The 25,860-nt window shown below is 46.1% G+C and overlaps 1 protein-coding gene across 2 annotated transcripts in view; it reads left to right on the top strand.

Moving 5' to 3' along the window:
• The window catches only part of LOC119170891 (uncharacterized), a 106,564-nt gene that overhangs the window by 29,527 nt on the left and 51,177 nt on the right, over positions 1–25,860 (top strand). For both annotated transcript variants that reach the window (XM_037422170.2, XM_037422169.2), the window contains exons 6-7: positions 4,149–4,418; positions 12,816–13,079. In XM_037422170.2, the coding sequence (XP_037278067.2) occupies positions 4,149–4,418; positions 12,816–13,079 (534 nt within the window). The remainder of the gene's footprint in view (positions 1–4,148; positions 4,419–12,815; positions 13,080–25,860) is intronic.

Here is a 25,860-nt window from a genome sequence, read left to right as displayed (position 1 = left end):
AGCTGTATAATGTAGCGCGCATGCGCCGTCACGCTTCGAGAACATCGGCAGCTGACGCGTGCGCATGCGCCGTCGCGCTTCGAGAACATCGGCAGCTGACGCGCACGCATGCGCCGTTGCGCTTCTCCCCCTTCTCGAACATTCGACAGCTGACAGTGCATGCACCGTCGCGCTGTATATATACTCAAGGTCGGCGCTCGCTCGCTCAGTTGCCGCTCGTCGGTTGGTTTGTACGGTGCATCGACGTCCAAGGTCGCGGTGAAATGAATTCCAACGAATCCACAAACACAATGATCGACGTCCCTTCGACCAGCGCCGCCCTTTCGCATACGTGTGTACGTGTTCACTCATTTAACACCCCCTCCTACAATCACGTTAACCAATTTAGCCATCGACCCAAGTAAGTCGCAATTTAACACCCCATTTCACAACCACGTTAACCAATTTAGCCATCGACCCAAGTAAGTCGCACTTTAACACCCCGTTAACCAATTATATGCTCCGCATCCTCCTCAGTGTTCCCCCGAGGGAAGCTGCGGGCAATTTTTTTTTGAGACTCCTAGTGTGTTCAGTCAGCCCAGCCTATTAGGAGACTGAATGCTTCTGTTCAGTCGCAGGACGATGAAGAATGAAACTGAGGAGTGTCATCAGGTGATAGTAAGTAGAGTGTAGGCAAAAGAAAAAAAAAAAAGATGTCCACGTGGTTTTGTCTTTCACGTGGTTTTGTTTTGTTTGTCATTTATTTCTTAAACAACGCTTGACTAGGTCACATGAGAAATTTTACTTAGACACTGGAAGTTGCTGTGTGCCCAATGAAAAGCTTCGCTCCACTAGATTGTTTTCACTGGTTCATTGCGAGCCCCGAAAGCATGATGCAAGGAGGTGAGCTTGAAACATTTGCCACTTGCTCGGTGTAGACTTCGCAAGATAAATTCCTTGCCTGCTCTCCTTGCTATCGGAGCAACTTGGTGTCGAAAATTCGCAGGATGCCGGTGCATCAACACTTCATGCACATGGAAGCTTAAATTCGCATAACATGCCCATGCCAGGTCGTGCACGCAAGCAGTGTTGTGTTATTTCAACGTTCTCTGTATTGTAGTGTCTGTTTCTGTGGGATAAATCTGTCTATAAGCACGCATTTGGACGGGTGCATGGATCATGTGTCCTTACCATGATACACAGCGTCGCACCACTTGAACTGCTCTAAGGGATGACGCACCAAAAACCCGCCAAGCGTTGTGAATGGTGGCGCCGACACAATGTGAGATTGGCGAGAGCACCAACGTAGCTGAAATGGAGGCACGTTAGTCTCGCAACTTGCTCTATATGAAGTTAAATAAAAGTTAAATAAAAAGCAAAACCCGCATAGGTTCTGCTTGTATGCTTTAACATTTCTGGTAACCTTCATACTTCTATTCAGGCAACAGATTGCACATGTTACACATGGGCCATCGCATAATGCTTGCGGTGTCATGTACTACTTTGACGTACGCAGGACCATACCTTGTATACGTAATTTCCACCATGTTGGGGCGTGCGCCCGTAGGATAAAGCATAAAGTTCAAGTGGCCTTCAGTCTGACATTACACCTCTTTCCAGGGCGCGTAGCATTACAAATCTTGGCAGATGATATCGTGAGCGCCCAGTGCATGTATTTTTCTTGCCTTCTCGAAATCATCAAACATGGTGAAGGGCGCTTTAAGGTGTCCACAGACAAAAGAGAAATGGACCATGTGCGGTTAGATCTAGTTGTAACGAAGAAAAAAGACCCTTATGGCTTATTAGTGCTCTGGTTATTTGCTCCTGTGTTGCGCTTCTCTGCCATACCAAAAAGAGAGACCCAAAAGCCTGTTTATTCAATGGTAAACACTAAACTCACCATGTTGGACTAGAGAAGGAGAGACCGTATTCTGCAAACACTGCGGGAAAAAACAATGCGTGGCTGTGCTAAACCATCGGTGTCTTTGTACCGTAATCAAATATTTCTGTTTGCTTTCCTGTCGCAGACACAATGCCACATCTATTTCTTAAAAACTTCAATTTTGTCGAAGTTTATTGTGCCTATATTTACAATTTTCGGGGGCCTAAAACAGTGTGTTGCTCGCCTATTTTTGATGCCAAAAACTTGGTTCTTTAGTGCCTATAAATCCGGCCTCTAATCATTACTGTCTTGCAACATTGCAGGAGCACTTCTGAACACGGTACTTACGACACAACACCGTTTGATAAAGGGGCCCTGAAACACTTTTTCAAGTAACCATGGAATGAATTCACTCGAAGAGCTTATTGCCTCACGAATTCAATGCCGCAGAAATTTTAAGAATCTGGCCAGTGCGAGTGGAGTTACAAAGATTTGTACCATGCTGTGATTGCATTCTCTTCTCTCGTCCCAACGAAAACGCTGCAAGCTAAGCAGGGAGGGATAGCAGGGACTAAGAAAAACGTCACGTGTGCCTTGTGACCTTGAGCACTTTTTTCTTTTTCTTTTCTTCAAATGTACGGTTTTTTTAGTGTGATCATGTGTGCATGCATGGACAAGTCACAGCCTCCCACGAAGATCTCTGTAACGACCGAGCGCGCCATGTTCAAATCAGCCTGTGGCTGATAGATTGGCTTTTTCCGAGTGATTTTTGAGCATTTTCACTGATTTGGCGAGAAAAAAGAAAGTGATTTTTAGCAGACTTTAATCATTTATAGTGAATTTCAGGCCACGTGCTGTGCTATAATATTTGGCTTGCATGTTGTTGGAAGCCTCTACTACCGATCGGCAGCATTTTCTGACCATGCTCAAAAAGTGTTGCAGGGCTGCGAAGGCCTTAGGCAGCCTTAGATGCCTCATCAATTGCGAAATATCATTGTTGGCGTCCCGCATCGGCAGCGTAAGGCACAAGCTGCAGGAAAGATACTGCTTTAGGTAGGGCGCTCGCTTTCAGTCTGATAAGCACTTCGTCAAGGTGAAGTCTGCGTGGCTTAACAAAATAGCACAAAGTATGGCTGATGGCACTGTGCTAACAATCCCGACATGGGTGTAATACGGGTTAACCTAGGGTCGACCTTCAGGACCCAGTGAAGTTATTCCCATCATACCATGCTGCTTGTACTGCCAGAGGCCGAAAAGGAGTCATCTGTGTGATGCTAACAGTGAGACTGGCAAGGGTAGCGTGTTGATTCAAGTTCTTAATAGAACGCGTGTAAGTATCGTGATACATTAGTTTAAAGTTTTCGGACAATGTTTTCTGTTCATTTGCTAAGCAAACCGAACGTGACAGCGATTGCACGTGCACTCACACACACGCGCAGGCACACATGCACTCACATACACGCACGCATTCTATCGCTTTCCTAATAGCTAGCGTGCGTTTGCCCTCGGGCTGGTATCCTTATTGCAAACACCTCAAGTTTTTTTTCAACGCACAGTGCTGATTTTTTGCTCGGAATCAAAGATGCCGATGCCGACATTAGAATTTCAGCGAGCGACGCTTTTTAGTTCTGTCACGTCAAAATGTGACCGCTCTTCAGGCCAACGCTTGCTGCTGTCCGAGCATTTATATGACAAGTATACTGTTAGCAAATAAGCTGCATATAAAACTAGGAAATCAATTTCGTTACAGCAGAGTCGCAGTGTATTAATTTATCGACGCCCGTGTACATGTGTATATTGTGTGTAATAAAGAAGCGAGGCTCCGCAGCAATAACCTTCTACACGCAGATCGCAGTTACTCTCCAGTGAGCGCCTTGGCCCACCCTCCGTAAGCAGCATCTGTCGTACCACACGGAAACAGCCCAGACGCCGAACACAATCTGGACGCGCCGTCGTGCGCAGTGTCGTCACCTTACTCATTCTTACACTGTGGTTTCAGCACATCTCATTCTGCTCAGTTACAGTTTTCAGTTGGGGTGTGGTTTGACACCCTGGCTATGAGTGTTCTATATTCTATAAAATTTATGTGAGAACGCAATAAGAAAAGTATAGTAAACGATGCTTGAGGGAGTGCTGCAAGTCTACTTGATTCTTTGATTGTAGTGACAAAAAAGAAGTTAAGTGGATGAACTTGTGTTTTTCTTCTTTTCTACTGCCTCTCCGTCAACCGGTCAAAGCGACCATGTCAATAGGATGAGCCACTTCAGAAATGGCCTTGTGTTTGCAGGGTGTCAAGTTGCCTTCGAAATTCCCACCTGCCAAGCGGAAAGAGGGGTCGGAGAAGAAGCCGCCAGCAGCCGTGAACGGCAAGCGTCCAGGGGCATCGTCCGACAAGACTCCCAAGTCCGAGCCCCAGAAGTCCGAGCGCGAACGTCTCAAGGAGGAGCGGCAGCGGCTGATGGAAGAGGAAGAGCGTGAACTTCAGGAGATGGAGCGGCGATTGGCCGAGCGACGCAAGGAGATTGCCCGTAAACAGCAAGAACTTGAGAAGAAAGAGGTGGGAACAATTTAGTGCTCGCTGTTCTTTTATTAGTGCAAGGACACCAAAGCAGGAATTAAACTGCCAAGTGGGGTGTTATGAAAGGATGCAGGCCTGCTTTGAAATGTGCGCTACTTTAATAGAAACTAATGGAGCTCACTGCTCCTGAGTTTGGCAGTTGAGAAACCTCATGGCCAATTAGGGAGTGCAGTGTTGTGGTCAGCTTAGTACTACAAGCTTTCATAAGGTGATAGCTAGGCTTGTGCAAATACAGTGAATTTGAGGTTCGAAGCGAACAGTGATTTCGGTTGAGTAATTTCGAATTAAATTTGAAGAGCATATATGTAGCATATCATAACTAAATGTAAGCATACTTGTCATAATCTATTTAACCTGTGCAGTATAAAAAAAAATTGAAAGAAGGACTGAGCAAATGCTATTTTTTTGGCTAAAAGAAAACAGAAACAACTCAGACTATTGCCAGAATTTGACATTCAGGAGAATGCAAGTGATAGCATGTACAACATGTTACCGTATTTACTCGATTCTACCGCGCCCTCGATTGTAACGCGCACCCGATTTCCACCGCGAAAAAAAAAAAAAAAACGTAAGACATCGATTGCAACGCGCACCCATTTTTTTTCGCTGGCCCGCACGATCACACCACTCGAAAAAACGATTCCTTTCGGGATTGTCTTCCATCTAAATATGAGGTACGGGCGAAGCTTGTGCCCATCTGACGTGTAACAGAGCATTGCCGTCACTGTAGTTTTACCGTGGACCGATGCCAGCACGCGAACTTGCTTTGCCCCCTTCTTCTCGACAGTTGTGTTGCCAGGCATGTCGAAGTAAAGAGGCGTCTGATCGGCATTCCAGATTTGCCCAAGCAGGTAGCCGTTGTTGCGCCGCAAGTTTAGGACGAACCTTTGAAAACTGTAAAGCTTTTCATCGTACTTCTCCGCAAAAGTTTTCGCATATGCATGTTCCCCTTCGGAGGGAAGAGCCTCGTCTCTTCATATAGTTGATTAGCCAGCACCTGCTCGCTTTAAACTGGCTCCGCATTAGCCCTTTTTCTATTCTAAGGGTAACTGCATAGCCCGCACTTGGAGCAGTTCTGTCGTCACGGGCCGCTGTGCCGCTCGCTCCTCAAGCACATACTCGCCGAGCAGCTCTTTAATTTGCGGAAACCGACCCTGCTGTGGTTCACTGAAGCCTTTGCGTGAAGCTTTGCTGTCGACAATCTTCTGCTTTTGTTTCCGCCGGTCCCGCACGCACATTTCGGGAACGACCGCGATGCGGCCCGACTTCCGTCCGTTTCTGCACACGCGATGACTTTTCTTTTAAAAGCGGCATCGTGGTGCACTTGAGTTTTTGGAGTCGGCCCTTTCACGTCGTCGATGCTAATGCACTACTAGATGACGAACTCCTCAGCACACGTACGAAGTGCCGCACATGGTCAACACATAGGCAGAAATAGCCGACGCACCATGCCGACGCACGTAGGGGGCGGCCATTTTGGATTTGCGACGGCAATAGATTGACCGTAATTTTTTGTTCGTACTCAATTCTAACGCGCATGCCATTTATGAACTCGCTTAACCGGAAAAAAGGTGCGCGTTAGATTCGAGTAATTACGGTACTTTCTAAAATTTGGTATACTTAGAGCATTTAAGTCAGTATAAAAAGCTGATAAACTTAAATCACTTTATCCCTCCACTAAGCTTTTTTTTTTCATTTTCCTTTCTCTTGTTTGCATGAATGCCCCCATCAAGACAAAAAATGATTCAATTGGAAGGTAATATCCTCATTTAACCTTGAAGGGAGGCTTCGCGGCAGTGCGGATTTATCTTGGTTGTGTGTTTTCACGGCTTAGCATTCTTTCACTGTAGTGAAACCATCTTTACAGAAAGTTACATGAACACAAGTATAATATGTAAAAGTAGCTGCTCTAGTGCAGTGAAAACACCTTTACAGGGTGTGACTTTCAGACTTGCAGATTTGAGTGCATTTATAAGTTTGTTCCGAATAATTCAAAATTTTAATAATTTTAGTTTGATTAAAAACGAATTTACATACTTAATTATTTGTTTGAATATTAGAAGCATTTGAATATTTGCACAAGTCTCGGGATAGGCTGAGTGTTTCATTCCTCCATTTGCTGCGAACACGTCTCCACCACAGCAAGTGGCCTGTCAACGATGGTGTGGGTGGAATAGATGACACACTACAAGCTATTGGCAGCAGCACTCTGCTCCACATTGCTGTACTGCATTTCAGTGACATGGGGTCAGTTTTCACTGAGTATAGCAGATTGCAGTATGGGTGTACATGTGTGTAACACAGAAAGCCAACTCGAGTGTGTCCACCTGCTCTGTCGCTCTGCCAGTCGCTGTGGGTTCTGAACTCTGTAATGGCTTTGAAGTTCTTCTTGGACGATCGTGCGTGGGAGCTGGCTGCCGTTCTGTGCTTTGGATAAAAGAAAGAAAAGGTCCTGCAAAGGACACTTGATCTATATGTGCTGCACAGTCATGCTGTGTGTGTGTGTGTGTGTGTGCGTGTGTGTGTGTGGGGGGGGGGGGGGGGGGGGCTTGAAACATGCTTTCTGGGCTCAAAATGATGCCAGCACTGCAAATTGGCACCTACACAAAAAAAAATTGCTTAGTTGAACTCTCTCAGTTAGGGGTACTTTCTGAACCAATTTAATGATTGTTGGTTTGCTTGTTTCACCTTGGTATTACTTTAACCAGAGCCAGTGCGTTGCGACTCAAATTGAGCGTGACTGTACATGGCCTTACATCAATTTTTTTGTTTCTTGCTACAGTAGATTACCGTTTAGTGCTTAGTTAAAGGAGCACTGACATCAGAGTTAAAGGTCAATTTGTGCCCATCATTCGATCACTTGGTGTGCATAGGTTTTTTGGCCAAATTTGAATGGCATCCATTGCGTCGAAGTTATTTTGATTTGATGTCAAACAACATGGAAAAACTAAGGAGAAAAAACGGAAAATAGACTGCCCTGCGACATCGACACTAGTGCTACGTGTTTAGTGTGATACATTCCACAAATACCATCCTGAGTGACGATACGCTAGCAACAATGACGTCGACGATTTGAGTGTGTTTGGATCTGACTCCCGGTCATGCTCTCACTAATGGCTCTCCTTGCTGTGTTGAAGCGTGCGTGCGATTCATCGTGTCACATCGAATGATTTCATGTGGGCTCCACAGCGTGACTGCGATCACTCAGAGAGACAATACGTGCCAGAATGTCGGGTTACCGCTGCGTAGGGTGAACCTGCACGTCGAGGCGCGAAAAAAGGGGGAAGTGCGTGGAATTTCATGCCTTTTCAAGCCACAAACCTCAACACAGCCAGTGGGTTGACTTCGTACGCACCGATGGACAGAGGGACTGGACGCCTGTGAAGAACAGCCGCATTTGCTTGCTTCCCTTTGCGCCAAGCTGCTACACGGTAAACCCTGTGGTGGTGAACCAGTTTGGTTTCACTGGCAGTACGAGGCTCTTTCTCGAGGCCGAGGCTAAAGGGAGAAGGGAAGAACGAGTTGGTGCTACTTAACCTAGCCGGCAAAAAACGTATGAATAGTCTTTAGTCTACATCATCAGAGACACAGCTGGACTGACTGCACGTGCACTTCTAGCAGACGAAATTCCACTGTGCATGACGTCACCGTTTTTTGTGGAAGCAGCATCAGCTGTGCAGCGGCCTCGACATGCCCGCGAGGTAGCGCTGAAAGCACTACAATTTGGCAGGCTTTGGACCCATCTTGAACCGTGTTCGATAGCGGATATATTAATAAATATTGCCGATATTCATTCGTCACTCAGATGCGTTTCAGTTCGCAAATCACTACTAGGGGGTCAATAGCTGCTCGTTGACGAAAAAAACTTGACATGAGTAAATTTTACGTCGGTGCTCCTTTAAGGGGGGACACGAATCTTAGAAGGCCAAAAATCGCAAAAAAAATCGACTTTTTGAAGCTGACATTTTCGGAATCTGCGCCTATTTTGCACTTATCTGAGAAGTTTCTAGCTTCTCGCGTCATTATTTCTGGTGCAATATCAATTTATAACATCCTTGTGAGATGAATGTGAGCGCAAATTGACGCTAAAATCGCACTTTTTCTGCGCCAAACTGTTGCCGTTACACACGCGCTATCGTGTTCGTCTTGGTCTCATTTGGAAGGGTCGTTCTTCATCTTCAATTTCCCGCCACCGCTGGCTCACCTTGCTCTTTGGTTTTTTAGCAAAAACGTGTCATCGAGAAGCACTAGCGCGCGATTCAATTGTCTGCTTGGGGCCTGTGACCAAAACTAGACATCGAATTGGCCAAGGGGCGCTTTCGGCGTCTGCTTCACCATCGTGACGCGCACGGACATGCGCCATATTGTCATGGTGCTACTGACTGCTTGCGGCAGTAAAGAAATTCTGTGCTACAGTAATTTGTGAAGCGGGTGTGACGGTCGATCGTTCACTGTGAACTTCAGTAAGATCCCCGCTATGGCTCAGGACAACGAGGATAACGAACTCGATGCGGTCAACGGCTGTCGCCGAGTCACCGGTGTAGGCCTAACTCACGTACGAGCCCATTGGTTGTCGACAACATTACTGAGAACGGCTGTGTTTTGCAGCCTCATCAGTTAGAGGACAGCAAGTAAAAAGCAGAAGTAAAGCTACAAGAGATATCAATCTTTGTAGTGACGGAACGGAAGCGCAGTCTTATCGCTAAACCCGCCGATGTCGTGGTTCCCCCCGCCTGACGAAAGGACCTTGAACTGCGCGACGGGTCGTCAGAGTGGAGTACGCCGCGCGTCTACCAACATCAGAAAGTCAATCCCTTCGCAGTGAACATGCTCGCGGCCCCCGCAATAGAGGCTACTGGCAACAGGTAGACTGCTTTTAACGATGTGTTTGCAACGTTGTCGCGATCTCCGCTCGAAAATGCGGCAGTCTTATGTGAAAAGAAAACTAACACCTCGGCACTCGTGTAGCCTCGAAATTGATGAGCGAGAGAGCAACTTTGTTTCGCGACACTTACAGGTAACTTATTCTGGACAAGCTGGAAAACATCGCCACATTATTCGATGGATCGTGGATGACGCACGCACATTTGTCGCACATCGTCGTCAGTACAGTCACTGAACTGATAAGCGGCCTCGCGGCAGACAAGCACACGGCGACAACTTGCTACAGGACTAAAAGAAACGACACTCTCATACGAACAATCAGTCCTATTACATTCCCGGTGCATATTAACTGACTGAAAGTATGTGTGCCATGATTGTTTCCCTCGGAACGGCGAAATTAAGTTTTAACGGCATTATTCTCGAAGCACAGATTTTGACCACTTTCTTTTGCTTGTTCGGTAAAAGTGGACCTAGGACAGCTACAGCTGCAATTGTTTTTGCACAATGTAGCTAAATGAGCACAACAAACAATGCTGTGAGCCTATTTTTAATGAGCAGCTTTACTTTTTTTTAATTTAATATAAAAATTTTTGTATTTGGTTACATGCAATGAACTTTACTGTGCTGTAATTCGAAAAGTACTCGTTCAATTTTCGATCAGCCTGCAGCATTGCACTCCTTAGGCTTTCTAGCATTCATTTATATGTCAATGGCTATGTAATTATAAGTGCATACATTTTTACAGTTAAAAATGTTAGAATTCTTTGTTTTCTTCATTTTCTCAAAAAGCCAATTTTGTACACCCTGCATGAAAATTACTGCAATATATCTGAAAGTATTACAGATAGCAGAATATTTTATTTTGCCGCATGAAGCTATATGTTTGGAGCGCACAACATAGGAAGCAGATTTTGATTTCTCTTGATGCAAGTTTTTCAAACTAGTCTTTTGTGTGACCACACAATGGTCACATTCAGGGCTGTAAAGTTTAGTGTACTGTAAAGTAAGAAATAATGACCCATTCAAAAAAGTGCTTCTTATGTTGCATGACTTATGCTTTCTACTGTCAATCCCTGTGTTATTTATAAATTTTTGACAGGTGGTTATTTTTCTATTATGGTAAGAACAATAGAAACTGTTATCTTGATTATTTAACTAATGAAGCTACAGAAAAAATAACTATATTTATAGAATCTAGAGAACAAACTAAGTAAGCATGCCAACTTTTGTCACATTTGGTTAAAAAATAAATGAGAGAGCCCTAAGGCCCATGTCCCCCCTTAAGCTGTGTTCCTGGCTTGTCTTCTTGAGCTACCTGGATGCTGCAAATATATCTGCATTGACGTGTAGCTTCTGTGGCAGACGTGAAGTGAAAAAGCACTAGTCTAGCTGCTGAGACAAGTGGTCCAGTGTGGGCCAAATGTTATGGAATGATGGTAACCATCAGTCATGCGCGCGAAACTTTTTTCGCGAGGCTGACTTCGTCGACGTCGGGCCTGATGCCGAGCCTGAAGCTTCTGAACTGCGGTGGCGATTTGTGGCAGCGCATCGTCGACTCCGACCTGGAAGAGCGGGTGAAACATCTGTTGCGATGGTTTAATTACGGTCGATGATGACGCCGACACTGCGGAACCGTGCACAGATCGAGGCATTGTGAATGAAGTCCATGGCGAGAGCGATTTGGAGGAATCAGATTGCAAGAACGACGAAACTTTGGAGCCAGTGCCTCATGCAGCTTATGCTACGGGCCTCGGCGAACGAGCACCCTGCTGTTTTAAATCAACTCGAGACCGCCCTTATCGCTTCTGCTCTTCGAAACACGTGCATCACAGACATTTTGGGGCAAAAAAAGTATCTGTTTTCATTCGCAACTTTTTTTTAAAAGCTGTGTTTCATTTACTACGAACTTCGGGATACAGCGAACGGATGCCGCGTCACGCTCAGGTTCGTTATAAGTGGGCTCGACTGTATACAGATTAACTTCCTTGAGCTAATTTGATAAAAGCACACAACAAATCATTTAGTCCCTGTATACGTTAGTCGCTCATATTTCAAATAATCATGAGTCACCAACTCGCCTAATTGGTCATTTGAGAGCTTCCTTTGCTTTTGTATGAATGTGCAGTTCACTTGCGGTCTGACCACACACATGTTGGTGTAATTCTGTACTATGGGTAACCCTAGCACTATAGAGGGCAGTGTGAACACACTGCGGCATACTGTGGCAGACATGTGCCTATGATGCAGCCATTTTGGATTTTTGCATCATTTGTTGAAAGAAGGGCAAGCGATGTGGCTTGGAAATTAAATGTGACTTTTAGGCCTTGCGCCATGCTCTAACGTTTGGCTCACATGTTCTCGTCTCATCTGTCGATTGGCAGCACTTCCTGACCATGCTTGAAAAGTTTTGTGGGGCCCGTTAAGGGTTCGCTGCACGACATTGCAATGATGAATGGGAGGTTGATGCTAAACGCCCCTCTAATTTCAAGGCTAAACCATCTCTAAACTTGCATAACCTGAATCTTAAAAATGAACTAGAATACTCTGAGCAAACTTAGTGCTCCTACAGCATTAAGAAATGCCCTCCATGGTGGTCTATTACACTCAGTTAATATGTGTTGTGTTGTAACATGTGGGAATCGAGCGGTGGCCCAGTGTTCCTCGAGCGCGACATGATCACTGTAGCTTCACCACGAGGCCTTTTTGTGTAGTACAAGCCAGACGTCCGTCTTCCCTGCATAGAGACGTGTAAACATGCCTCGACAATGCCTCCCCTTCGCATCACGCTAGTGCACGTTACGGCGCTCCGCCGGTTCTCATTGGCTGCCTCTGACAGCCCTTTTTCTCCTTTGCTTGCTTTCGACTGGCGCTCGCTCTGTGGGCAGACGGTCACAGGCCTGCAAGAGAGGCAGACCCACTGCTCTAGCAGGTGGCTTCTCGTATGCGCCCTCAGCTGCTGACCTTTGTGTGATAACAGCAGTTGCGGCTGGCAAGCGTTTGCTCGATCGATCTTGCGGAGTTTTCCTGTCGGCCTGCAAGCCCGTGATTGTTGTACTGTGCTGTATTTAGGGTGAATAAACCCATGTTTGTTGTTGGTCTACCTCGTATATTATTTGTGCTCCGTTTTGGAGTCGACGAACTCGGCCATAGAATTTTATTGCATTATAAAATCGTAACGTAGTGCAAAAAAAACACGCAGCGGTCACACAGAACTGCATACCACAAGCGCTACTTACAACTTTAATGGAATATTGTGGTGTGTGATTCTGTTTGTCTGTTGTGTCTTCTTATTTTTGCGCTACATTATGATTTTCAGCAAGCACCAACTAGCCCAACAACAAGTCCTTGTGCACGATAGCAGCAGAGAATGTCACGTCTCCTCCCCTTCACTTCGTAGGGTAAGCTTCTTGAGCAACCCCATCTCCACAAACTGCAGGAAATTTGTTTGCTACATTCATTGAGAATTCATTTCAATATGCTTCTTCCTCTCAGGCGAGGGTGTCAGCTGCCAAGCAACCACCAGAAAAAGCAGCTGCACTGCGGAAGCCTCCCAGTCAACCTATGGCGTCACGGCTAAGTTCCAGCGGCGGTGAGAGGAGAGACCGAGAGGGTGCGCCGCCTTTGGTCAAGAAGCCATCCGGAAGCAGCATGGCCGATGAGCGCAGGCCAAAAGCTTCATCCGAGTCATCTTCACACAATCGACCGTCTTCTTCATCTCTTTCCAAGAAGCCATCGTCATCTAAAGACACGTTAAAGGTAAAGCTGCTATCCTCAATGTGCTGTGCTGTAATAACCAAGCCAATCTGAAAATGTCAGGCTTGTTTGAAGTGAATTCGAAGTGAATAGTGATTTTGGTCAAATAATTTCGAATTGAATTCAAATGTTTTAAAAATAAGTGGGCATTTTCGTCATGACATAACTACCCTGCAGAGTTCATATATTTTTAAATTGAAATCTAGAATGCAAGTTATAACCTGTAAAATATGTTACGTTTTAATATTTACTATACTTAAAGAATATAAGCTGCTATAACAATCTTTTGGACGTCAAAAATGAATCAGTGTTAGGGTGATATGATCATTTAACCTTGAAGGGGGGCTTTGTGGCAGGGTGGATGTTCAATAATCAGGTGTGGTGACGGCTTAGCATTCCCTCACTGCAGTAAAACCATCTTTGCGGGGTTTACACACAAATTAATATATATTTATTGAAAATTTCAAATACTTCAAAATTTTCTCATAGCATTCAAACATCGATCTACGGAAATTGCATTATTAGAACAAAAAGAGTACATATTATCTGAATTTGAAAACAAACGTGCTGTTCTAGGTATGTTTGTTGATTTTAGTAAAGCCTTCGACAACGTTCAGCATTCCACGTTGTTTGAAAAGTTGCAGTGCTATGGAATTCATGGTCATGCACTAGACCTAGTAAAAAGTTACCTTAAATATTGCAAACAGGTGGTTGAAATAGATAGAAAATTCTCAGAGCTGAAGCCTATTACTAAGGGTGTACCTCAGGGAAGCATCCTTGGACCCCTTCTTTTTATAGCCTATATAAATGATTTAACTCGTACTTATCCAGATGCTAAATACGTCTTATATGCCGATGATGTCAGCATGTTTGTTTCAGCTGAAAATAGTATCACGCTTGAGGAAAAAATGAACCATTTTCTTGTGAAACTAAAGCTCTGGTCATGCTGTAATAATTTAAACATTAACACTAGTAAAACAAAGGCGGTACTATTCCGACCTAAAAACAAGCCCATTAATGAAAACATACATCTCAAGTATGGCGATACTTATATTGAGCTTGTAAATAGCATAAAAATTCTCGGAGTTACATTTTCGAGCAATATGCTTTGGACTGAACACATTCACAGTGTGCTGAGTCAGTTATCCCGCGTAGTGGGTATGGTGGTGTACAGTGGCAAAACTGTTCTACCATACAAGGTAAAACTCTTACTTTATAAATCACTTTTCTATTCACATCTTACCTATTATTTCTTGGTATGGGGGACTACAACTTACACGAACTTGCAAAAACTGTACCTGATGCAAAAGAAGTATATTAGAATCATTTTTAACTTGCCGTATGATGCTTACACAAGCGAATTGTTTCAACAGGCTGGAATACTCTACAGTTAGCATTGGCAAACATCAGGCGTGAATTGAAAAAAGTCGACATTTTTGTATGACCTCTCAAAACTGCAGCCAAATATTACATTGTTTGAAACACAAAATAAGGAAACATGGCAAGTAAAAACTTCGAGAACAAACTACTCCACAGATAGGTTATCCTACATACAGTAAACCCTCGTTAACTCGAACTCGCATATCTCGAAATCTCCGTTAAGTCGAAACTTTTTTTCGCCGTGCATTAACCTCCCATAGGTGCTATGTATTTGCCCCCTCTTATCTCGAAACGTTTTCCGGAGAGAACAGTGGATATCTCGAAATCTTGACAGGGAGGGCAGAAGGCAAAGTCTACTCCCAACAGGAAACGAGGGCTCCGTGCGAACGCTTAGCTCTTACTATACGTGCCGAACGCAGTCGTGAAGGGCGAATTTGAAATTCCCGCGGACGCAGCCGTTTCCTATCAGCCTTGTCAGGCAACTGTGGGAGTGATCACGTGTGCGCACCTGCGCGCGACTTATGCGCGGTGGGCGGCGTGTGCAGCATGCGCCCGTCAGTACGCAACCTAGCCCTCGCATGTGCGAGCTGGTATTCTTTGTTTTCCTCGCGATCTGTGCACGACGCATCTTGAGCTCAGTTTTGCTGAGTAGTGAGTGGTCTGTGCAACGGACGCTTCCGAATATCGACCATTGGCGCAGAATTCAGCGGCTGTGATGAGCTGTGCAATGAAGTGCGCAAGGCAACTGGCTGCGTGAGCGATACTGAAGACGGCGAGATCGCCTTTGAGGAGTATGCGCTCTACGAGGCCGACGTCCCTGTTACCGGAATGCTGTCGGACGCCGATATCGTTGAGATGGCCGTGAACGACGCAGATGACCATGCAGATGAGGAAGAGCCTCGAGAAGTGCCTACGACGACAGAAACACGTAACATGCTGTGCTTGCTCCGCAACAAGGTTGAATGCAGCGGTGGCGACCAACGGCTCATGCGATGTGTTGAGCAACTGGGGAACGCCTTTCTCGGAACGAACGCTAAAGCGAAACAGGCGAGCATCACGCAATTTTTTGGTCCTCGGTAATAAATTTTTTTCCCCTCCGAATTCTTGTGCCTTTACTACGGTAGCTGTTTTGTGCAGTGGAGCTTTTCCTAGCAGCACTGGCTTTTCTTTTACAGTGACCTGGGCGAACATTTTCGGCGTTTTGCTTAACTCGAAATACCGCCTATCTCGAAATTTTCCCCGGATTTGATAACTTCGAGTTAACGAGGGATTACTGTAGTTCCTACGTTACTTAATAAATATGTGAAAGCCGACATAGATTTTTTACATTGTACACAGATTCAGTTGCGCGATATACACATGTTCAGTTTTAAGATTTCTTTGCAGTTGCTGTATTATCATGGTTGCGATTTTTATTTTTGGAATTCGGACTTGATTTTTATATCTTTATTCATTTTTTATTTATTTATCTATTTGGTGTTTTGTTATTGTTGTTGACTTCCAATTGCTGATTGTTTGCCATTGCTGTCGTGCTAAAAGGTAGCTGTGGGCCTTTGTCAAGCTGCCTCTTTTGGAGAGCAGCTTTTACCTGCAGCTGTCCTTCATCAAACTATTGATGAAAAATAAACATTATTATTATTATTATTATTATTATTATTATTATTATTATTATTATTATTATTATTATTATTATTATTATTATTATATTTGGACAAGTCTAGAAAATGGCCTTGAAATGGTATTAGTGCTAAGGAGCAATTTAATGCTGGTTCTCGGAAGGTATACTCCCGCAATAATCATTTTAAAATTATAAGGCATGAATGGAGGTGCGATCAAATGTGATGTTGTGAGGTCATGACTGTTGCATATGTCTTTCTGTACCAGTGCCGCTCAATGGTTGCTATTTTGACTCTCCCATATCACAAGCCTTTTTGCAGACAATGGCAGAATTGGCATGTATCATCAGATGTTGGTCTGTCATGATGGTGACGGTGGTGTGGTGTTTGTCCCATTGTCTCATTGACTTTTGGACGTTTCAAGCAGTTAGAATCATGGATGCCAGTGGAATATCATTGTAAACAGTCAGAAAGCTTAATTGAACCAAAATTTGGGCAAGTTGAAGTGTTATGAGTAACGAGAGCTCTGAGTCGTTTGGCACCGCCAATGTAAAGTTTAGCCCCAGCGTCGGTTCGGGCTAACCTTTGCTAGGGTTAGCCCTAACGTCGGAGCCCGGAGACCGGCAGGCGGTCGCTGTGTTGTGAGCTGTGGAGTCAAGCCAAGTCTAGTTCCTGCAATCACCCAAATCCTGGAGAATGTCATGCTTCTACAATATACTACAGAAACTATGAAAATTTGTTCAAAACTCAACAGAAACATCTACTGTATGAGGCCTCGCCTGGGCTGTCTCTCATTATTTCAGAACAGCGCAAGCGTCAAGAATGCCAATGGCAAATGGTCGTCTCCCTTCATCAGAAACGACACTTGCGAAAACAGCAAATCTCTGATAAACAGGAACGAGGGGTGAGCACACTCCTACATCAACAATCCTGAGCATTATTCAACGGTGAGCAGTGCGAGCACGCTGGAGATGTTCCTAAAAACACAGGTGCCGTGCCAAAGTGCATCGGTGGCATGCGCTGACCTGAAGGTCATGGTTCGCCCGACCCTAGGCCTGAATGTTCACGAACTGTTTCCATCAGGTGGCCAAGATGGTCACCCTAGTCACTGGATGGGTATCAACATGCAAGGGGGAAGACTTCATCGTTCACCTGAGTCGCGGACCAAACATTATTATTGTGAGCACCCCTCACATAGCTACGGCAGCCACACTCATGCAAATACAAGCCTCGCCTTCCAGGAACGGCCACACCCTTTGAAGGTATACGTGTCAACACCCAAGGACTTGTTTAAATGGGCCCTGAAACACTTTTTCAAGTAACCATGGAATGAATTCACTGGAAGAGCTTATTACCTCACGAATTCAACGCTGCAAAAATTTTAAGAATCCGTCCAGTAGGAGTGGAGTCACAAAGGTTCGTCACATGCTGCAATAGCATTCTCTCTTCTCTCGTCCCGAGGAAAGTGCTGAAAGCTAAGGAAGGAGGGATGGCAGGGCCACAAAAAAACGTCATAAGCGCTTTGCGACCTTGATCACTTTTTTTTTTCCTTCGCATACGTGACTTTTTCATAGTGATTGTGCGTGCATGTGTGGGCAAGTAGCGGCCTCTCGCCGCGATCTCTGTAACGAGCGAGTGCGCCATGTTCAAATCAGCCAATGGCGGATAGATGGGTTGTTGACGTGTGATTTTTGGGCATATAACGTGATTTGTCGTAAGAAGGGAAAGCAATTTTTAGCTGACTTTGATAATTTATTGTGAATTCGAGGTCGCTTGCTGCGCTATAATATTTGGCTCGCATGTTGTCGGGAGTCTCTACTACTGATTGGCAGCGTTTTCTGACCATTCTCAAAAAGTGTTGCAGGGCCCCTTGAAAGGTGTCGTGCTGGCATCGACACGGGCATTAGCAAAGGAGAGCTGCTAGTAACTCTTAGAATCCGCACACCTGGAGTTGTCACCGTGCGAGCCCGCATGCTTGGATAATCGCAGGCAGCGCTGCTTTACTTTGACGGCCCTCAACTGACTAAGCTGGTGCACTTCAACAGAGGAGAGATGCCCCGCTAATATTGCAAGCTGACAAGGCAGTTCAGCCCAATTTGCCTGGACGCCGACAAGACATCTGCCTCAACTCGATGCTCCAGAACGCAACGTCTGCAGCCTTCCAAGCCCAGAGAACGGTCAAAACTGTGTTCTGAAGTGTGCCCTGTGTCAAGGGCCCCGTCTGACAGCCACAGCAGAATCTGAAAACTGAGGTGCATTCAAACTTGGTGAAATTCTGCCTCCACCACCACCACCTGCAAAACACAGCCTCATCTGGTCAGCCAGTTGATAAAGGCGACTGCCCCTTGTCAGCGATCGTTCAGTTATGAGCAGCAAGAAAGCCACGACCTTGAAATCACAGAGCCGCTAAGTGATCGCAGATCTTGGAACTGGCGCAGATCTGAAAAAGGCGGGGCCCCTGCACTTTGCAGCAACCACTGCAGCACTCAATGACAATTGGCTCCCACAGCACCAAGAGAACAGGGAATCCCCCTTTTCCTTGGGGACCATTGCCAACGAAGACAGGGGAAGTCGGACAGCAGCAGCCTCCCACCTGCACCAAATACCTTTGCTATCCACAAAATTTGAACAGGACCTCGCGAGCACATGCGCACAGGTACAAACACTCGCACAAGAAAACAAACACTAAAAAAATCTAGTCACAAAATTTGCACAAAAATGACAGGAGCTGTGCCTCACCAAGCCATTTGCAGGCCTGCAACACCACATCGAGGCCATCCACACCCAGATGCAAGCTTTCATCAAGGGTGCAACAGCTGCGCCAAAACCATGAAATTTTCTGAAATTGTCTCACGCTGTGCCAAAATACTTGACCAGTTTTAAAATTACTTCAGGTGCACCAATTTCAGCAAGAAATGAAAACCACGTTGGCCACCTGAACTTTGCGTCATCAATCAAAACAAGCTCGCAGACCCTAACCGTAAACCGCAGTATAAGTTATATACTTGTCAGGTGAGGACAGCGAGACGCGATGGACCAGATATAGTATAAGATGAACTAACAACAATGCGCACCTGTCGATTCGCTGAGCACAGCAGATACCTATTGGCGGGGCGACGAAACTTCAAGAAAAAAAAAAAAAAAGTTGTGTTGCCGTAGTCACTAGCACTTCATAGGAAATATGAACGAAATTCCTAGTCAACAAACGGGGTTATGGCGTGTTTGCGTATGCTGCATTTTTCGCATGAAACAGGGTTGGTGTGCTGCGAACATTGTCGTTGCCAGCCATGACATTGGTTACCATAGCAACAGCACAAGAAAAACTTTTCTGAATTGAGTTGCGTCGTCCCGGTGATAGATATCCGGCCAATGGGCACGCGCTGTTGTTACTTCATCTCGTCGAACGCGCTTTGCAAACAGGCCGAAAAGTTGTGCCTTGAACAGTGTAAAAAAGAGTGGGGCAGGGTGGGGGAGGGGCGTGTAGCGGTTAGAAAATTGCTTGGCCTTGTTCCATGCAGAACGCTGCTTAAGCCATTTTCGCCCTAGTACATGGGTGTTCTGCAGAAAAGTGTACAGTCAACTCCTGCTACAACGAAATCGACTGGACATGTCAAAAATTTGTTGTTGCAGAATTTCGGTAGAACGAAATGTCATCCAAAGACCACACATTGTGGTAAGATCTGATGATTATGACTCATCCTTTGGTCCCAGCAAGCGCAAGCATTGAAGTCTCACTAATTAAGGCATACGTGGCGGCACACCGAGCGAATGGACTTTATTGCATATAATGTGATCAAAATATGCAGAAAATTTGAAGCTAAAGTCGGGTGCGAATGATACGAGAATTTCGGTGTGCAAGGAAAGCCTCTATATAGCCACTGAACATAACCATTGTTCACCCACTTAATCATGCACTGACGCCCTTTGGCCATTAAATGGCCCTTGCACCAGTAATTATTATATATTATCATTACATTACCTGGGTGTGCACACTGTGCATCTTTGAACATCACAACATGAACACTGCGAGAGAGTAAAAGAAGGCACTGCTGTTCAGCTCGGGCCTCGATGACCTGATCAGGCTTGCTCAGAGAGCAGAGTGGATAGCAAGAGCCACTGAGCAAGAATCCTTAAGGAGGCGAGACTGCGCTCGCTCGGGCGTCCTAATAAAGTCAAGAAATCGTGCACAGCGCTCACGTGCCCTCTGTTGTGAGATTCCGCTAGCGGAGAAAGAAAAATGCGCGCGTACCTCTCACCACGCTCTCCGACGAAGCTCGTCGGTTCAAGGCCATTCGTCGCTGATTCACCGTTCGCGCTTCGCGCCCGAATGGATGTTTTTGTGCATTCTCGCCAACTCCAAATTTTAACGTTTCGCAGAATTACCGGTGTCGGTCTCGGTGAGGCTAGCAATTGAGAAGGCGATGCGCACAGGGCCCGACTACTCTATTGCGTTCTACTCTAGAAGGCGAAGCTCAAGTGCACTCCAAGCTTTTTCGGTAAATTAATGAGAAAAATAGGCGTCACATACAGGAAAATTACCAGCGTGATATATATTGTACAACGCGAAATCTATAATTTTTGATTACGTTAACCCAAAGAGTTAGGTATAATTTATTTCAACGAATAATGGGACTTAACCTATATTCCATCAATTCAGATTTGGGATGTTGTGACGGCCGCATTTAGATGAAGGTGAAATGCTAAAGGCCCGTGTATTTACATTTAGGTGCACGTTCCAGAACCCCAGGTCTGCCTGCACTTTTGCTTTTGAATTTGGTGGACGCTGTGGGAATTGAGGCTGGCCCGCTGCCTTTGCGCGGGCTTTGCCGCCTTTTCTGCCATTCTCATGTCCCGACATGTCTGCCCTCCTTTGCTGTCTGCCGCGCTGGGAAGGGCGGAGTGACGTTTAACTTCCTCACCCGGAAGCGGATGTTGACTGTGGCGCCGCGCGCGGGGACTCGCGAGAGGTTTTCGCACGCTGCGTCGGGAGCGGTCAGAGTACTCTCCGGGACTGCAAGCGGTGAGCCACGCAATCTTTTCCGTCCGTCGACTCCCGTCGCTCGGGGCTCGTCGGACTTCGCTGACGGCGCCTCGCGCCCGATGCGAACGCTCACCTTTTGTTGCCCCGCTGCGTACTCACGGCCGAAGGGCAGTACGGTGTCCTAGTGCGAGGCCTAGCTACGCTGACCCGTCTCCCTCCGAAGCCAACGCGAGCGCCTTTGCCCTCGCTCGAGCAACCGGGCCCTTTGTCCCGGTGTCTCCGTGGATCACCTTTACCGCGGAGACGTGCTCGTGGCACCCTGTGTAGTACTTTGTGCCCGTGGCGTGGATAAGCCTACTTGCTTTCCCGCCGAGCCTTTTTGCAACGGGCTGTACTGCGTTTGGTGTTGCCTCAATAAAGTGTTGCGACTTGAGCAGTATCGTGTTTCCCGCCACGGCGACGGTTAACGCGTGTCCTGCAGCTCGCTAAGACCGGACCCACGCTGGTGGCCGTACTCCTTCGGGATACGTGTACACCACAACGCGTAGTGTGTTGGACAACGTCTTGCACGCGCCTCACTGATCTTCTCGACCATCAAGAAGAATGGCACACCTTCTATGCCGCCAAAATCCGGTCGCGTCGACGGAGCCACATTCTACTTTGATCCCAGGAAACTTTTCCTGTGTTGGACTGCTGCGACATACAAGTTTCTTGTGGAAGACCTCGAGCATTTTGGTGACGTCAATAGCATGCTGGGTTCCTGCGCAAGAGTTCACTATTCTGCTGCTGACCTCTCGCTGTAGCACGCACTCTGTCATCTTCACACCTTCTTTGCACAATGTGAACTCGAGGCTCTTATTTAAAAAAATCGGTGTTGTCGGTGATGCCTTCTTCAGCTGGATGAAGCAGATGCTTGGAGCTCCTTCTTCGACGTATTGTCGGCTCCAAGCAGTGCTGGGCATGACAATTTCTTGTTGTCCCATGAACTTGTCCAAGACGCACATCTGAGATTAATTAAGTTGCGAAGACTCTATTTGCATGTTCGTCACTAGCGCGTCAGCCACACCAGAACTACCGGCACAGGGCGCAGTATTGTATCTTTCAACCTCGGAGACGCCGGTACTTGTTTCTTCGTAGTTCAATGCAGTGAACTCATGCGAAGAGGACGTTACATGACACACAGTCTCAATTTCCTCACGCTTGCAAGCAGCGGGTTTGTTCGTACCTCGAGCCACCGAAGTATCTGTCCTTGCATGCTTTCTGCTCTTCGTGTCGGGTCCAGTTCGTTGTCTTTTTTGGGAACAGCAGACAAGTAGCTGGGACAGCGCGGAAAGATTGAAGGCACGGCGTCTCGTAATAACACTGGCCGTTTCGGTTTGTCAAAGAGAACTTCGCCACCGAGCTCGCCTTAATAGCGCCGCCTGTCTATGTCAGTGTCCGAGAAGTGCTTCTCGCATACGTAGTCACGAGGCGTCAGCTGTCGGTCTTTTCTTGGTATGGCACGAGCCCACGCTTCCAACCTCACTGGGTCACTAAGAGCTTTGAAGGTAATTACCTTCTCCTTGCAGGACCGCGTACCCGCTGCTGCAGTTGGGCACGAAATATTTGCGCCCCATCCTTGAGAACCACTGGTCGAAATCTGCAAAGCACTCTCCTTTGTCGCGGCGTGAAAAACGCGCGCAAACGTCGGAGTCGGCGCCGCCGGTGAAACGTGTGGAAGCCACTGAGAGCGCTAAAGAGAAAGAAAACCAGCAAATCGCGAAGGGATGCCCGAACTTGTTGGGAACTCTCCCTCCCGAGGCCACCTATGCATGCGCGCGCACAATATGCGAGCGAGGAGCGAGGGGCGCGTGCATGCGGCGGCAGACTTCGTCTTCTCAGGGGCCACTATTAGCAGTTCGTTTCAAGCGCTGTACGGCCTATAATTCTGGCAGTATCGATTAGTGACTGCAGCTAAAATATCTGTCATATCTACCGATTGATGTTACAGACAGAAATCTTAGAAATTTTACAATGTACGAGGCGCTATCACGATTTTTATGCGTCCCGTCCATAGAAAAGCATGTAAAAGATGGCAACAGGCCGAAAACGTCATCTGTCGTGCTTCGGCGTAACCCGCGTTCTGCCGTGACGCTATCGCGCCGCCCTCGCGCACTGCCGCGGCCTAGAGATTCTCCTCTTCAAATACTCCGTGGCAAGAGCCAGTAGAGCCCTGGACTAGGAGCCCCGACCATTAGCAATGCCCTTTGCAACAACCCACTGGAGATCTTTTGCCTGTAGAAAAATAAAGTTTGTCATCATATCAGATGTTTACTCTGAACTACAGTAGACTCTTTTTAAATAAAATCTGAAGGGACCAGGAAAATACGTTTCACGAAGGAGTTTCATTTACTGAGAGATAAGCGAAGTACAATATTCAACTGTGAAACCAATCATATTAGAGGTAGTTGTTTCATTTAAGCAGCAATTTTGTTTAAGAGAGTTTCGTTTAATGGGAGTCTACTGTACACTTCCACTTTGATAGCACTCGACAGTAGCAGGCAGTAGTAATACTGTTGAATCCTGCTTCGAAGAAATCCCCCCCCCCCCCTCCCCCAAATGAATAATTTTCGATTCTCCAACAGCTGTCCATAGAAAGCAGTGAAAAAAATGTCTCGTCACAACGAATGCTTTTCCTGGGTACTTCCACTTCAATGAAGTTTTTGCGAGTGCTACTACACAAGGAAAGGGAAATTGCCTGGGATTGCCCAAAAATATCGCTAGAAACTCGGCAATTTTTCGTTGGCTTGTGTCTTCCAGAGCCACGCGGCCGCATCACAACACTCTTGATTTTATTGGAGGCACACTTTCTGCCACTGCATGCACATGCCGGTAAATTTTTCGTCGTTGAGGTGCAAGGTAACATGCCCTATGAGGCTGCCCGTGCATTTTATGCGCATGTGGGCTATAGTAGAATCGTTCTTCGTACCTCCAGTCATGTTTTTGACAAAACAAAACTACCGCTTCTCATTATTAGTCCTGGGATTGTGAATGACAACGCCAGTGTTTTGAAGGCACACACTTGGTCAGCTCGCACCTGGTTCAACCATAACTATCTGCCACAACTGCTGCAAGTACAAATGCGTCATGCCGAAGCAATTATACGTGACCGTGAAAATACGTGCGCATCCAATGCACAACTCAAGGCAATGCTGCTTGCTGCAATGCTGCAGACAAAAACTTCCATAGATGCGATCACGAGTAGCCATGACGCAGTTCTGAAGGCAAGCACATGTCCAGCGAGCACAAATAGGAATTGAGACTACTGTTTGCCGCAACCTGCTGCACAGGAAACGTGGCTGCTATCGTTGTGATCATCAATAGAAAATACGTTTTTAAGGCACGCAGCTAACACAGCCGATGAAAAACAATAAAGCCATACAATGGCACGAAGCGTTGCGACTTTCCTGTCGTTTGCTCATCCTTTTGGATTGTGAAGCTTCGTCACTTAAAAATTTTTCTTGTGGGAGTCTAGCAAAACCTTGGTAGGCTCATTCACAGTGCTGTACGCTCAGCACACTATGAGGGTAGTCTCAGTTATAGCAGTGCACAGGCCTCGATTTTCAGCCTGGGCCCGAAACTTGTTTCAGCTTTCTCGGCCGAGCCTGGCCCAGTCACTCAAAGCGAGACCGGGGCCGGGCCCGTACCCAAGGAAATATTGCATCCACCCGGCCCGGCCCGACTACAGTGTCGCGATTTATCTCGGGAGCGCTTGCAAGAGACAAGAACTCGCAAGTACACAAAATTACTCCAATAACAACTTGTACATATTGAAACCAAAACTGACTGTAGCCTAGTTAAATCCATTTCTAGCCCTAGCCACTACTACGCTGATGTCTCATCTCAGGGGTAGCGCAATACATGTATGCGCAGAGTGGGAAAAATAAATGGGAGGAAGGAAAGACTCTATTATAGGGGTCCTGCACTATAAGCAGTAAGGCTATAAGTAGTCCGTATAAGTAGTCTGGTAAGGCTATGAGTAGTTCATGAAGCTTAATGCATGCATTAAGCTTCATGAAATGCTGCTGAGTTGTGGTTTATTTAGCTGTTTTATTTCTCACTAATTCAAGTTTTCCACTCGGCAATTAGCCTTCAGCGCAGACTTAATGCATGCATTAAGCTTCATGAAATGCTGCTGAGTTGTGGTTTATTTAGCTGTTTTATTTCTCACTAATTCAAGTTTTCCACTCGGCAATTAGCCTTCAGCGCAGAGGCATAGGCATTTTTTTGGGGGGGGGGGGGGGGCATTTTGATCTAAAGCCGAACAGGTGGAATGTGTGGTTGAGTGTTGATTTGGGATCTTAGCAAAAAAAAATTTATTTATATACGTATATATGAGGTCTAACAGACAAGGAATGTATAGGGGAAGTTATTAGAACCAGTGTAATGTAAATAAGAAAGAAAAGTGGGTGAAAAAATAACTTGCCGTGAGCAGGAATTGAACCTACGACCTTCGAATAACGTGTTCGAAGCTCTAACCACTGAGCTATCATGGCGGCTATCCCCCCAGCCACTTTATTGGGTTTATATGTGAATTCAAACGTGGGAGTGTCAGTCAGCGCCATGTATAGCCATAGTGGCGAGTGTGGAACACCCTTTTATGTGCCTGTGTGGCGGCACGTGGCACATGAACTTATTACGAGCGGGCAGCTGAACAATAGTCCCTCCTATACAACCGAACGGCACCAAGTCTGCCAGTACAAGACCCTCGTTAATGAATAAGGGAAAGAAGTGTATACCTAAAGGCTCGTTCTTCCGTGTTTTGACA

This window comes from Rhipicephalus microplus, chromosome 2, assembly GCF_043290135.1.
Source record: "Rhipicephalus microplus isolate Deutch F79 chromosome 2, USDA_Rmic, whole genome shotgun sequence".
Taxonomy (NCBI): Eukaryota; Metazoa; Arthropoda; class Arachnida; order Ixodida; family Ixodidae; genus Rhipicephalus; species Rhipicephalus microplus.
The sequence above is the reverse complement of the archived record's forward strand: the minus strand, read 5'-3'. Positions and strand labels throughout refer to the sequence as shown.